General features: G+C 38.2%; 4 protein-coding genes across 4 annotated transcripts; 3 read left to right on the top strand and 1 right to left on the bottom strand.

Moving 5' to 3' along the window:
- Positions 1-134: 134 nt before the first annotated feature.
- Positions 135-7,494, bottom strand: B0P05DRAFT_279365 (uncharacterized protein). Its single transcript, XM_051573427.1, has 4 exons — positions 6,753-7,494; positions 935-6,703; positions 496-888; positions 135-445 (listed from the first exon to the last, which is right to left on the bottom strand). Exons 1-4 carry the CDS (start codon positions 7,399-7,401, stop codon positions 267-269), a joined length of 6,990 nt encoding a protein of 2,329 aa, XP_051430713.1. The 5' UTR covers positions 7,402-7,494; the 3' UTR covers positions 135-266.
- On the top strand, positions 7,493-8,376 carry B0P05DRAFT_279521 (cytochrome b5-like heme/steroid binding domain-containing protein). Its single transcript, XM_051573428.1, has 4 exons — positions 7,493-7,737; positions 7,783-7,960; positions 8,007-8,278; positions 8,374-8,376. The coding sequence occupies exons 1-3, from the start codon at positions 7,730-7,732 to the stop codon at positions 8,154-8,156; spliced, it is 336 nt and encodes a 111-aa protein (XP_051430714.1). The 5' UTR covers positions 7,493-7,729; the 3' UTR covers positions 8,157-8,278; positions 8,374-8,376.
- On the top strand, positions 8,377-9,704 carry B0P05DRAFT_279522 (etoposide-induced protein 2.4-domain-containing protein). Its single transcript, XM_051573429.1, has 6 exons — positions 8,377-8,602; positions 8,663-8,937; positions 8,985-9,067; positions 9,117-9,193; positions 9,243-9,603; positions 9,667-9,704. Exons 1-5 carry the CDS (start codon positions 8,501-8,503, stop codon positions 9,471-9,473), a joined length of 768 nt encoding a protein of 255 aa, XP_051430715.1. The 5' UTR covers positions 8,377-8,500; the 3' UTR covers positions 9,474-9,603; positions 9,667-9,704.
- Positions 9,705-10,239: 535 nt separating this feature from the next.
- B0P05DRAFT_559436 (transmembrane amino acid transporter protein-domain-containing protein) lies at positions 10,240-12,019 on the top strand. Its single transcript, XM_051580270.1, has 6 exons — positions 10,240-10,561; positions 10,616-10,980; positions 11,030-11,151; positions 11,202-11,253; positions 11,320-11,842; positions 11,898-12,019. Exons 1-6 carry the CDS (start codon positions 10,275-10,277, stop codon positions 11,932-11,934), a joined length of 1,386 nt encoding a protein of 461 aa, XP_051430716.1. The 5' UTR covers positions 10,240-10,274; the 3' UTR covers positions 11,935-12,019.
- Positions 12,020-12,050: the final 31 nt, after the last annotated feature.

Here is a 12,050-nt window from a genome sequence, read left to right on the forward strand (position 1 = left end):
CATTGACTTGCCGCTTACATTATTATAGAAGCCTATACGGTACAGGCCAAATATTTTGCACAAAACAGTGGGAATCTAAAGTTCACATAATGAAAAAGTAATCTCAAATAAATATTGGTCTTTACCCCTTTATCAAACACTTCGTTAAACATATACAAAAAGTACTTGTTTGCAGATCCTAAAAATGCATCCATTTCATACTTGGAAATTTGTTTGATCAAAAATCGTTCGTCTATCGCTGAATGAGATTAAAGTAAATTGTATGTCTACTTACCTTTAGTCTTCAAAAAGATAGACCCTGACTTTCCTCCAGAAGCATCATATGTATTACATCTTGCCAAAGATGAGATGAAGATTTCATCGCAACCGCAGCTCTTTCGTAGCATGTCAAACTGCTCCGCAAAATAAATCTTACAAGTGAAACTAGTAGATCCTCCTTGGAAAGCTATGTATCATGTGAGTCAAACACTTAAATGTTTTTTCTTTCTGACTTACAAAACCGCCATGGTCTTTCAGCTTCATCTGTTTCAGGAAACATCTCAGAGAAAAATGACTTAGTCTCATTGGAGGGAAATTCTGTTGGCCTTTCTTTGGACTCGTTACTGAACAAGTTGGATGCTTTTGACATACGAAGTTCTTGTTTCCGTTGTAGTTTCTCGTTATAAAAAGTGCTACCAAGCATGTATGATATGATACTGCTAGGCTCGTCTTCTCTTACTAGAATATTGGAGTCGGCAAAGATGTGTTCATTAGGAGAGAATGGATACTCTAATGGGGACAAATTATTGATACTTTTTTCTGCAAGAACATATGTAATTGCTTTCATGATTGAATTTCTTCCGCTACTATTTGTAGACCAATCTAGACTAGATGAGCTTGATCCATTATCTAAAATACAATTAGACCTTTATTTATTCTTTTTGGTTTTTCTTACCTAGGCCAATAATAGAAGAGTTTGCTGATCTCAACAACGCATCTGCTTCCATCATGACTACACTACTAGCCTTTGTAGACAATGGATGATGCTCTGGACCTTGGTTCTTCTTATCTACAACCATGCCTGATTCAACACTAAGAAATGGTAATGTATTTTTTGACATTTGCAATTGATGCTCTTGATGAAATTGTTGTAATTCCAATATATTTGGTACAACCTCACGACCAAGAGACTCATCATATTCATCAGTAGAAATAAGCGAAAATGTCTTGTGCTGGAAGGGCAATAGCCTTTGATCATTGTCTTCCTCCTCATCGGACGAGGGCCCATCAGAATCATGTGCTTTTTTGGACAAGTCCTCAATATCCACTTCTTCATCATCTGAAGAAGAAGAAAAACAAGATTCATCATCGTTTGTCAATTCCTTGATTTTTGTATAAGGTTCTAGCGAAGCTTTACTAGGCAATCGTTGTCGAATACGAGTAGGAATCTTTCCTTCAGAGAGTTGACGTGTGTGCTGATAACGGTGTGAGATGGGTACTGGTAAGAGTGAATTCTTTTGAGTGGTAGACTTGCTATTATCGGATACATTAGTAGAAAAACCGAATAAGTTGTTAGGTAATGAGATTCGTCCGCCAACACGAGGTTTGGCTGCTGCCTGTTGTCCAATAGAAGAAGGCCCAGTTGCGCCAACAATAGCCATTGTGCGCGAGCGTGGTCGAGCAATAGGGAAATCCTGAATTGCATTCAAAGATGGTTTACTAGTGGTAGATTGAGCTGCAGCTGCCATGGCTGTACTGATGGGGTGTGTAATACTTGTAGCACCTAATCGACGCTCAACTGGTGTTGTACTATTAAGACCTCCCATAAATCCATATCGATACGCAATGGGTGATCTGTCTTGAATTTTAGTAGTATAAGGTGATCCACGGTAGAAGTTTGGTTTGGTAGGAGGTGTCTGATTTGATGATTTCTCAACTACAGAGGATTCATTGAGTTGAGATTTACGATTATAAGCCTTATTATCTATCAGTTTTTGATAAGGTATTGCTCGCTGTTGTTGGCTAGGAAGATAGTTGCCTGGCGAAGGAGAGCTCCTTGACTTGTGTACCATGGGTTCTGGCAGCAAACCTGCTAATCTCTTATAAGTTGTTGAAGAGAGAAGAGGAAGAGCAGCAGTATGCCGAACAAGCTTAGATTGGTTTACATTCACAGATTCGCTTGATTTTGTTGATATAGGGATAGGTGTTGAGGGTGTTTTCTCAGGCACATCAACAAGTTTTGCCTTGTTAGATTCTTGTGGATTTTTTTGGATCTTTTTCTCTTGCTTTTTTTCTTCTGTCTGTTCTTGCTCTTTTTTCTTTTTAGGTGCATCCTTCATCAATTCGAGTGATAGTCGTCTAGCCACGCTCGGATCAAGGTCATGAGGGTCTTCTTGTTCCTGCTTTGACTGAAACTGAATACCACTTTTTCCTGGTGATAAAGAAAGCAGATTGCTAGTTGAAGAATCATTGTGAGTCATGTTGTATATATTTGTACCAGTATTCCTTTGGCCTTGATTATGACTGTGATGTTGACGACGACGACGATAAGAATAGCTACTTGCGATGCTTAAGCTGAGAATCTCTTGACGGTCTTCTTTTTTGTCTTGCAAAAACATTTGATCAAATCTTTTTAATTCATCATACCAAGGATAAGATTCTGTAGGAGATTCGCCTAGACTTGGTTGCTCCTTCAAGGTCATGTTATAGTCATCCACAGTAATTTGCTCGCTTAAGACAACTTCTGAAACACCAGGCATTGATCTATTACTATCTAAACCGACATCCAATAAAGGTAAATCTGCAGCTTCGATGGCTTTTTTTGTGCGCAAGCTTAAGTTAGATACAGCAGGCAGATTGCTGGTATTGTTGCTATAGAGGCTTTCCGCTGGAAACATTCTGCGCAAATGATTTGCTGTTAGCCTTCTTAGCTCGCGTTCAGGTCTAACAAATCGTCTAGCAAAATCGATATACTTCAGGTCCCAGGCAACAGCATGATTCTGTAGTTCTGCCAATACATTATTCAGCTGCAACGTATCTGTAGGTGCACTGGTAGCGTACTCCATCTGCAGCTTTTGTAATAAACTCTTTTTGTTTTTAAGCGCCTCTTGAGACATTTCTTGTAGATATTCTTTACATAAATCAACCATGTTGGGCTGTACAATGTCGTATGAGAATTGCTTGTTACGTTCTATGATGGAGTCAAAGAAGCGGGCAATTTTGGATCTAGTTGAGTCTAGTGTAGCATCCTTGATTGCCATTTGTTGCTTTGAGCTGAACCTCAGGTGCAAAGGGGGCGGCTGTACTTCCACTACTTTAACCATAGCATGCGTGAAATTGACTGACAGGTTTTGAATACGAAACGAGATTGTATGATCGCGGTAAAAACCATGGGGACAGCCTATTTGTCCTTGCTTTGAAAAATAATCGTCTTCCTCATAGATAGGGATAGGTTCAGACTGATAGAACAAAAGCTCTAAGAACTTGCCAAATGAATAACGTTGAAGCAAATCAGGCATGGCTCTCCAATCATGCGTTACGTTACAGATATTGCAGTGCGTACAGATGAAGATGGGAATCTTGCGCAAGTATTCATCACGGCTAATATCAATCTTTTCTTCTACTAGTTCTTCTTCTCCATTGTCATCTTCTACAAACACTTGTACTTTAACTTGAGCATTACCATGAGAGTAAGTTCTATCATGAAAGATCAGAGGACCACCACACATCTTGGAAGAGCATTTAGAGTATGCTTCTTTAGTAGAGTTAAGAATATATTGGCCTAATGTGCAATCGCCCATTGGGTTATAGTAGTCATAAGGATCCAAAGCAGCTTTCTCGCATGGGATTGTGTGATCGTCCATTGGATTAGTAGTACGGCGAACAAGGATCTGTTGATGATAGATAGGCGACAGATACTGATGAATTCCTCCAATGTATTTTTTGAATAAGAGCCATGATTGTAAATGAAGCTCTTGATAATGTCTATACTCTAAATCATGTTCTAGATAGACGTCAAAAGCCTTCAAGTAATCTGGCATATACATAAGGTCTGTAGGAATAGGAGGAATCACAGGCTTGTTATTCAGAGGCTGCTTTTCATCGAGTGAAGGTGATGTTGGCACACTATTTGCAGTTGATTCTGTTGCAAGTGTAGTTCCTGTGATATGAACACCAAGTCTTTCACGAATCAAACCAATCAACTTCTTTTGGGATTCTCGTAGCTTTATCAAGATGTGAGGTACAGGTAGAGTGACACCAGCTGATATGGAAAGCGTCGTATTTTGATACTGCTTTAACACTGCATTTATTGCCGTAAGGCAGATATCATCGTCCTCGACAACTACAGTGCTTTGTTGGTATTGCTGTTGTGATTTCTTTTTAGCTGCATTGACATCAATTGTGTTGACAGTTATCTGAGATTCTGCTACAGATAGAACACTTTGAGTTTCAATATGCGCGGGATCACCTTCCGCATTATAAGAGGAAGAAACAGTAAAAGCTTTACCACCCATGCCTCGAAGTTGCAATGTATCGTCTTCGTATGGATTTTCATTGTCTTCGTTTTCATTCTGAATAGAGTCAGTCTCATCATAAATGGGCTGATGCCAGCGACGTAACTCCATGAATTCTTTGCGTAGTTGTGCTTCCAAATTAATATTGTTGACCACCTTGACCATGAAGTTCATGATAAACTTAACAGTATGAAGCGTCTTTAGATCACCACCACGCAGTACAATAGTTGCTCCGCGCTCTTTGGGGCATTCATGGAACATCAAAAAAGTCTTGCGACGGTTTGGCAAATATTCGTGCATGATTGTCATAGGTTCAAACAGACCGCATTTGCTTGATGTGATTGTTTTTGCATTCCATAGTTCATTCTTATAGTTGAAGACCGTTGCATCCGCACAACGAGCAATGGCGTCTAGTTTTTGTTTCTTTACATTGTAAGCAACCACTATTTTGTGTTTATTTAAGCACTCAATCACTGTACGAGGTACATTAGATGAAATAAGAACAATCGATGGTTTTAAGCCCACAATTTTCGATACCAAAGCATTCATATGATCTCTTTCCCAGGCAAGTAAGCGGTCGAATTTGAGATATTCTTGTCTGCTCTCTGAGACGCCAGTTGTAAGGGTACCAAATCCGTCCACATCGAAATTGAGAATCAATACTGAAGGGTTTTTGATAGTACGCATCATATCTTTATGAGCTACACTCTTGGAGAACACTACGCCACTTACAGAAAAACTATCTTGAGGTAAACCACCAGGTACTTTCTTGACTTTCACATAGTGGTTCATGTTAAAAGTGTCTCGAACACGAATGTTAGGCTGCACTTCATCCACAATTTTGAGTAGTAATGAGATCATGACCTCCTCCCATTGTTGTCGAGATAGACCAGCTTCGTCTAATAAATGCTGAATAATGTTGCGCAAAAGATGAATATACGATGCGTCCCACTGTTCATGTGTTACCACTGCCACAGGGTGTGAATTAGTAGACAAGATTTGCGAGCGAATAAGCTCCATATCAGGCGTCGAACTTCGATTGACAGTCGTTGTAGGTGTTGAAATGGAAGAAGTAAGTTGTTGTTGATGAAATGAATTTCGATTACTTCCACCTGAACTTTCATAACCATTTTCATTCTGATCTGACATGGTAATAGGGTTATTGCGCATGAGGCTTTTTGTACGCACACGAATATGTCTGGTTGAAGATGTTGGACTGCCGCTAATGTTGCCATTATTGTTATTGCAGTTGTTATTATTTACAGAACTACTGAGTAAATGACTTGAGCTGCCACCTTCTGTCAGACTGAGCCGCCTTCGCACAATGCTTGATCGCTCATTGGCTGCATAGCTAAGAGGCCGATGCATAAACCACGATGAAGCTTTGCCTATTGTACTTGTGCTTGTGCTTTGCATGGGTGTCACTGCCGAAGTAGATGGTGATTCCGCATAATCATCAAAAAAAAAGGGAGGGATATTATTGAAGATACCAGAACTAGGTCTCTCACCAAGAAAGTTGAGTAAGTTCCGAGGGTTTTTGTCCCAACGTCGTAAATCATCATCTTCCACTTCATAAAAGTCGCTGCTCTGTTGTGTAGTATTATTATCATGTCCTCCTATTTGACTTGTTAATGGTGATCCATGTGTGCTGTCTCTGTTGTGAGTGTCTTGATGTACATTCGTTGAAGAAGTAATGAACGAGTTCCGTCGAAACGGCATAGGTGAATTCATTTGTTGCTGTTGTCTGACACCCTCTAAGGCTGCTGCACTAGTGTCTATTCCGAGAGAATTCATTGTACTGGTACGAGACCGAGGGGCGCCAGCTCTTAGGAAGGTATTTGTCAATAGCTTTTTAATGCCAATATCAGTATCACTAGCTGTATGATGAGACGACGTTGATTGAGAAAAATGAAGTTCAAGATTAGGTGGTCTTTGCAAATCAAAGCTGTTGGTAGAGCGTTCAAATTCTAGTTCTTCGTCGCTACTTTCATCGTCTCCACTTGGGATAACAAGCGTCTTTTGTTGCTGCTGCTGTAGAGAAGAAGCCAAATTGGCATCCACTACTGAAGAGTATGAATAACCGTCATGTAATGAGATGGTATCATCTGCTCGATATCCTTCCACATATTTGATATAGCATTCGTTACACACTCGAAGTGAATGACTAGTGTGAATATTGTTTGATAAACATTTGGAACAAAAGATCCTACCTGAATAAGGCTTAGTTTGATATAGATGGAAAGAAAATAATAGGCTTACCACAAGTGCGACAATGATGTTTGCGTCTAAACAAATTAAATGGAGCATTGCACCCATAACACTCTTTGCATTGTTCATCAGGCATCCAGAAATCCTTATTATTATCTGTAGGCTCATCGCCACGTAATCGATTTAAGACTCGACTTAGTGAGTTGGTATTTGACACAGAGAAGGCTGTCATGACTGATTGAGCATCACTGTCAACAGAAGATGTCTTTGTTAATGGTATCAGAGAAGTGTCTGTGGGTATATATTGCTGATTTTGATCCTCATCAATCACGATATGCTTTTGTAATGGAGCCTCACTCGCAGCAGGTGTGGGTGGTATCTTGTTGAGTGTTGGGATTTTGATAGTCATTACAGGAACAGGTTCTGTCGCTGATATATCTTTAAGGGCAGAGCTTGCAGTACTAAGCTGAGAGAGCTCAGGTACATGGTCGATGATAGTATCACTTTCAAGCATAATGGATGTGGTTCGTATAGAAGACGTAGGTGAAGTAGCTGAGTGCTGTTGTTGGTTAGGACCTGATACGGCCGTCTTGAACTTTGAGAATATCTTAGAGATCAAGCCTTCCTCATCGCCTTCAGGGATAAAGTTAAACGAAGTCAGCGAAGAGGAAACCTCTTCAGGCCTTAACGCCTTTTCCATTTGTTTAGAAAACAAGAAGAAGGGGGGAAGCAAATTTCAATAAGAAGGGAGTGTTAAATATGGTTGTTGTACAACGTATCAGGTGAAAAAAGATAAGCTTATTTACCATATTCTTCCTTACTTCCCTTCTATGTAAACATTATGCAAACACTTATTCTATTTACAGCTTATGAAAGCAGCCTGATTACTAAATTTTCAAAGCATATCTTTATAAACTAGTAAAAGAACTTCTTTTTAGGCTACACAAAGTTTTGTTGAAAAAAAGAGGTCCCAAAAAAAAAAAAGTTAATTCTACTTTTCTTTTTTTCCCATATTTTATTTGTTGAAAATGGCTACGTAAAGTATCAATGCATGTAGATACGCGCTATTAATACCTTGTAGTGAAGCACCCAAGACTACACCTATCACTGTTTCTGAACTTAGTAAATACGACGGTTCTGACCCTTCTCTGCCTATATACGTTGCTATCAAAGGGGATGTTTTCGACGTATCCAAGAACATTACTTCTTATGGCCCTGGTGCCGGTTATAATGTCTTTGCCGGAAAAGATTCGTCAAAGGTAAAATAATAGGGTCAAATAACAATGTTGTTTATTATTCCAATAGGCCCTTGGAAAGTCTTCTTTGAAACCCGAGGACTGTGTTGCCGACTACAGCGATCTAACAGAGAAAGAACTTGAGACCTTGGACCAGTGGCATAATTTCTTTTCTAAAAGATATAACATTGTAGGAAAAGTAGTCCCTGACCATCAATAAACACGCGTATATATGTATATTAAAAAAGATTGAGGAATAAGTGGTACCTGTGATGCTTTGGAAACGTGAATCATCATGAACCATTAAAGTTCCGCTTCTAGACCAACATGACTGAGCAGGAGGTGCGTCTTTTTTCTTTTTTTTTTCTTCTATTCCCATACTATATGGCAACGCTTGCAAACTCTCCTGCTAACCAACATTGGAACTATTTTTTAAGTGGCCTTGAACAGGCGTCTGCCTGGCCAAAGACTTTTATCTTGTTTTATACGTAACCGACTTGAGACTTACGTGTTAAGCAGCCTTATTGAACTATTTTCTTTAGGTCTACGAGTATCCAAAAAGCTATGTTAACAACCTTTCTTTTGAACGGCGTACTCTTTCTAGGTGGTCAAGTATTTCTCGAGACATTCTATTCAGAGGCTAGGCTATTAGGCTGTTCTTATGTTGTAAGATAGAAATACACGTAAAAAAAAAAGACATATGTCACTAAATTCTGGATATTATAGAGTTTATTAGGTGTACCGACATATTTCATATTACTAGCCGTCAATGGCAAGTTCTTTGGTAAAGTGGCAGAGAAATCTTACCAGATTCAGGCACAACAAACACAGCAAAAAGCTGCTTCTACTAATGTCATTTCAAGTATGGCATCAACAGTACTGACCACTCTACTATATATCAACTGCGGTGTGTTTGCTTCTCTTTTATACAAGGTACCTTATGTTGGTATCCTGCTTTCATTTTTGATGAATTGCATGATCTTTTCTTATTACTGCTTCGAGTAAGTCCAGCATATACATTTTGCATCAATATTGAGCAATTTGGTAGGTTTCAATGGGTGTATAAAGGATGGTCTATTGAGAAGAGACTTTCTTTCATGGAGTCTCACTGGGCCTTCTTTTTAGGTTTTGGCAAGTAAACAACATAAAAAAGGAAGATGACTGATACATTATCGTTTAGGTTTCCCTGCTACTTTTATTACTTTCTTTTTATCTTTTCTTCGTTCAGGTGCTGTATTTGCTCTCATTTATCCATTCGTAAGTTGATATATATGTATGAAAGAATGCATATTTAGACTTGCTTTAGTTTATCATTATGGCAATGATTGCTGCACCCAAAGCAACTACACCTTATGCACAAACAATGCCTTCAGGAATTAAAGCCCGAACTGAATGGGTCTTGCCCAACAAAATTTCCTTCTTTTATCCTGTTCGCAAGTTTAACGATGCTATTATTACTATTGTTCGACTCGTTGGTGGTGTTCACGCCGACTCCATTGTTTCCGAAAAGCAAAACTCTAGTTTAAAGCAAGAATAATACAAAATAAACTGTAAATTGTGTAGAATCATTATGATTTACTGAAACACTTTATTTCACATAATGTTTCTGATTTATAAAGGTAGCTCAGAAAAGCTTGTTTCAAAAACATGCTTGTCTCTTGACACAGGTTTGCTTTTATATATATATATATATTTCAGGTAATCTAATGATGGCTTTATACATACAATAGGTCTTATCAAACTCACAAGATTTGTCTTTTAGAATGCTTTTCGAGAAAGACTTGACCATGCTCTTTTTTTTTTTTTATTCACAAGCAAAATAGTGCGCTGTTCTATTTATTTTGTAAAACAAAGCGGAAAGCAACGGATAATGACGGGTAAGAACTTTGAGCAATTCTTGATAAGATAAAAAAAAAACTACACTCTGCAGCTTTTATTATTCCACTGTCGTACAAACTTTTGTTACAATATCTTGTACGATATTTGACCAGAAAAAAAGTAGTTCTTTTTTATAGCAGTATACAATTAAATTTTTATTCTCTTTCCAAAAAGTCTAAGGTATCATCATGAACCTAATCTTTAAATTTGAACCGATATGGCAATAAAGCGTTGCACAGTCTCACGCGTAGAAACAAGCAGAATTTCGGAGTTGAGACTAATATGTGGGGGATACCAAATACAGCTCTACGGAGTCTTCGGGCTATTACAAGTTCTGACTCGATGGATACACTAACTAAGAATTAGTCTGATTTTTTGATGTCATTTGTCTATAAAAGAGGGGTAATCCATTTAATTATTCTCTTTCTTTTTTTAAAGTAAGCTTTTTAGAAGAAACGTCATGTCAAATCCACAACCAATTCGCCCCTCAATAATGCAAGAAAAGAGCGAATTGAGTGTGCGTGCTGCTCCTTCGTTAGGAGACAGTAAATTTGAGACAACGATACCACATCAAGAAGACCCTTATAATGAAAACCGGTACACTGGAAACAAAGAAACTTCTAGTGTTGTTAGCATGGATGAAGAACAAATAGAGCATGTGCCCGAAGGAACAGCAGGTCCTGGAAAAGCACTCTTTATGCTCTTGAAGTCATTTATTGGGACAGGTGTTATTTTCTTGCCAGGGTCGTAAGTTTTCAATATACTCACAATAGTTGAATCTAATATGTTTAAACTCTATAGTTTCGTATCTGGTGGTTTAGTCGTGTCCATTTGTCTTATGATATTTATCGGTATTCTCTGTACGTTTTCTTTTCAAATCCTCGTAAAAAGCCAACAAGCTATTGGAGGGTCTTATGGACATGTAGCCAATGCTTTATATGGCAAATGTCTGAAATACCTCATTCATTTTTGTCTCTGTCTTTCACAGATGGGTTTTGTTGCTTCATACCTGATATTTATTTCAGAAAACATTGGCTTAGCTGTTAATACCTTACGTAATGGCACTGATCCTTTTGAAAGTAAATATTATATTTGGATAGTTCTTATTGCTATTATTCCAATCACTTGGCTAAGAAAGATCAACAAACTAGCTCCTGTTGCTGCAGGTGAATACATGCTTGTTCCCTGATTGACCTATACTAACTTTCAATTTAGTTGCTGATATTTTTATTGCTTTTGGTCTCATTTGCGTTGTTTATTTCACTGCGACTCAGATTGCCAACAATGGCCCTGGTCCAAATATTCAGATGGCAAACCCTTCAAATTTTGGTCTTATGGTATAAATCTAGCAAAAGACAATACCTTTTTCTAATTATACCTCATTTAGATTGGTACAGCTGTCTTTTCCTTTGAAGGCATTGGAATGGTCGTTCCTATAGGTAGGATTCTCCAGCATTCTCTCCCTGTATTTTTGTTACTAACCAAAACCTCCCCCTACTCTGTAGTTGAGGGAATGAAAGAACCTCAAAAGTTTAACAGAGTCTTAAATATTGGCATGGTCATTTGTACTGTTGTTTTTACTTTTATTGGTATTATTGGCTATGTTGCCTACGGTGAAAATACTGCAGCTAATGTTGTAACAAATTTCCCTAAAGAACCTCTCTCAATCACTGTACAACTATTGTATGCTTTAGCCATGATTTTGACTTCCCCTTTCATGTTGTATCCCGCAGTGACTATCACTGAAAGAGGTCTTTATAACACAAATCATAGTGGTCGTGTGAACAAGCGCTACAAATGGATGAAAAACTTCACACGTTCTCTTGTACCTATTGTGTGTGCAGCTGTCAGTTTCGGTGTGGGTGCTTCTAATCTAAACAAATTTGTATCTTTGGTTGGATCAGTGGCTTGTATGCCCCTGTGTTTTATTTTCCCGGGCCTCTTTCATTATAAGATTACCACTAAAAAGTATGCCAAGGTTCTTGACATTTTATTGGTTCTTTGGGGTTTCGGTATCATGGTCTATACGTAAGTAATTCAAGTACCTAAATGGAGCAAAAACAACTCACTTTTTTATCTATAGACTTTACGTGAATATCAACTCTTGGGTAAAATCATAGACTATTAGCTTTGCTGGTCACAGAATTTTCTGTATATCTCTTTGTATTCTATCAAATAAAATGTATATAGTTACACGAATTGAGCTTAAAATACCCTTCTCCGCATTCTAAGACTT

The sequence above is a fragment of the Gilbertella persicaria genome (assembly GCF_025201335.1).
Source record: "Gilbertella persicaria strain CBS 190.32 chromosome Unknown B0P05scaffold_54, whole genome shotgun sequence".
Classification (NCBI taxonomy): Eukaryota; Fungi; Mucoromycota; class Mucoromycetes; order Mucorales; family Choanephoraceae; genus Gilbertella; species Gilbertella persicaria.

Excerpts from the sequence above, each read along its gene's own strand:
- B0P05DRAFT_279365 (XM_051573427.1), bottom strand. The coding sequence starts at position 7,401 with ATGGAAAAGGCGTTAAGGCCTGAAGAGGTTTCCTCTTCGCTGACTTCG. Across the intron at positions 889-934 it reads CTCTTCTATTATTGGCCTAG|ATAATGGATCAAGCTCATCT; the intron begins GTAAGAAAAACC and ends ATTGTATTTTAG. Across the intron at positions 446-495 it reads TGAAAGACCATGGCGGTTTT|CTTTCCAAGGAGGATCTACT; the intron begins GTAAGTCAGAAA and ends CATGATACATAG.
- B0P05DRAFT_279521 (XM_051573428.1), top strand. Across the intron at positions 7,961-8,006 it reads CCGGAAAAGATTCGTCAAAG|GCCCTTGGAAAGTCTTCTTT; the intron begins GTAAAATAATAG and ends TTATTCCAATAG.
- B0P05DRAFT_279522 (XM_051573429.1), top strand. The coding sequence starts at position 8,501 with ATGTTAACAACCTTTCTTTTGAACGGCGTACTCTTTCTAGGTGGTCAA. Across the intron at positions 8,938-8,984 it reads TTTTCTTATTACTGCTTCGA|GTTTCAATGGGTGTATAAAG; the intron begins GTAAGTCCAGCA and ends GCAATTTGGTAG. Across the intron at positions 9,068-9,116 it reads GGCCTTCTTTTTAGGTTTTG|GTTTCCCTGCTACTTTTATT; the intron begins GCAAGTAAACAA and ends ATTATCGTTTAG.
- B0P05DRAFT_559436 (XM_051580270.1), top strand. The coding sequence starts at position 10,275 with ATGTCAAATCCACAACCAATTCGCCCCTCAATAATGCAAGAAAAGAGC. Across the intron at positions 10,562-10,615 it reads GTTATTTTCTTGCCAGGGTC|TTTCGTATCTGGTGGTTTAG; the intron begins GTAAGTTTTCAA and ends TAAACTCTATAG. Across the intron at positions 11,254-11,319 it reads TGGAATGGTCGTTCCTATAG|TTGAGGGAATGAAAGAACCT; the intron begins GTAGGATTCTCC and ends CCTACTCTGTAG.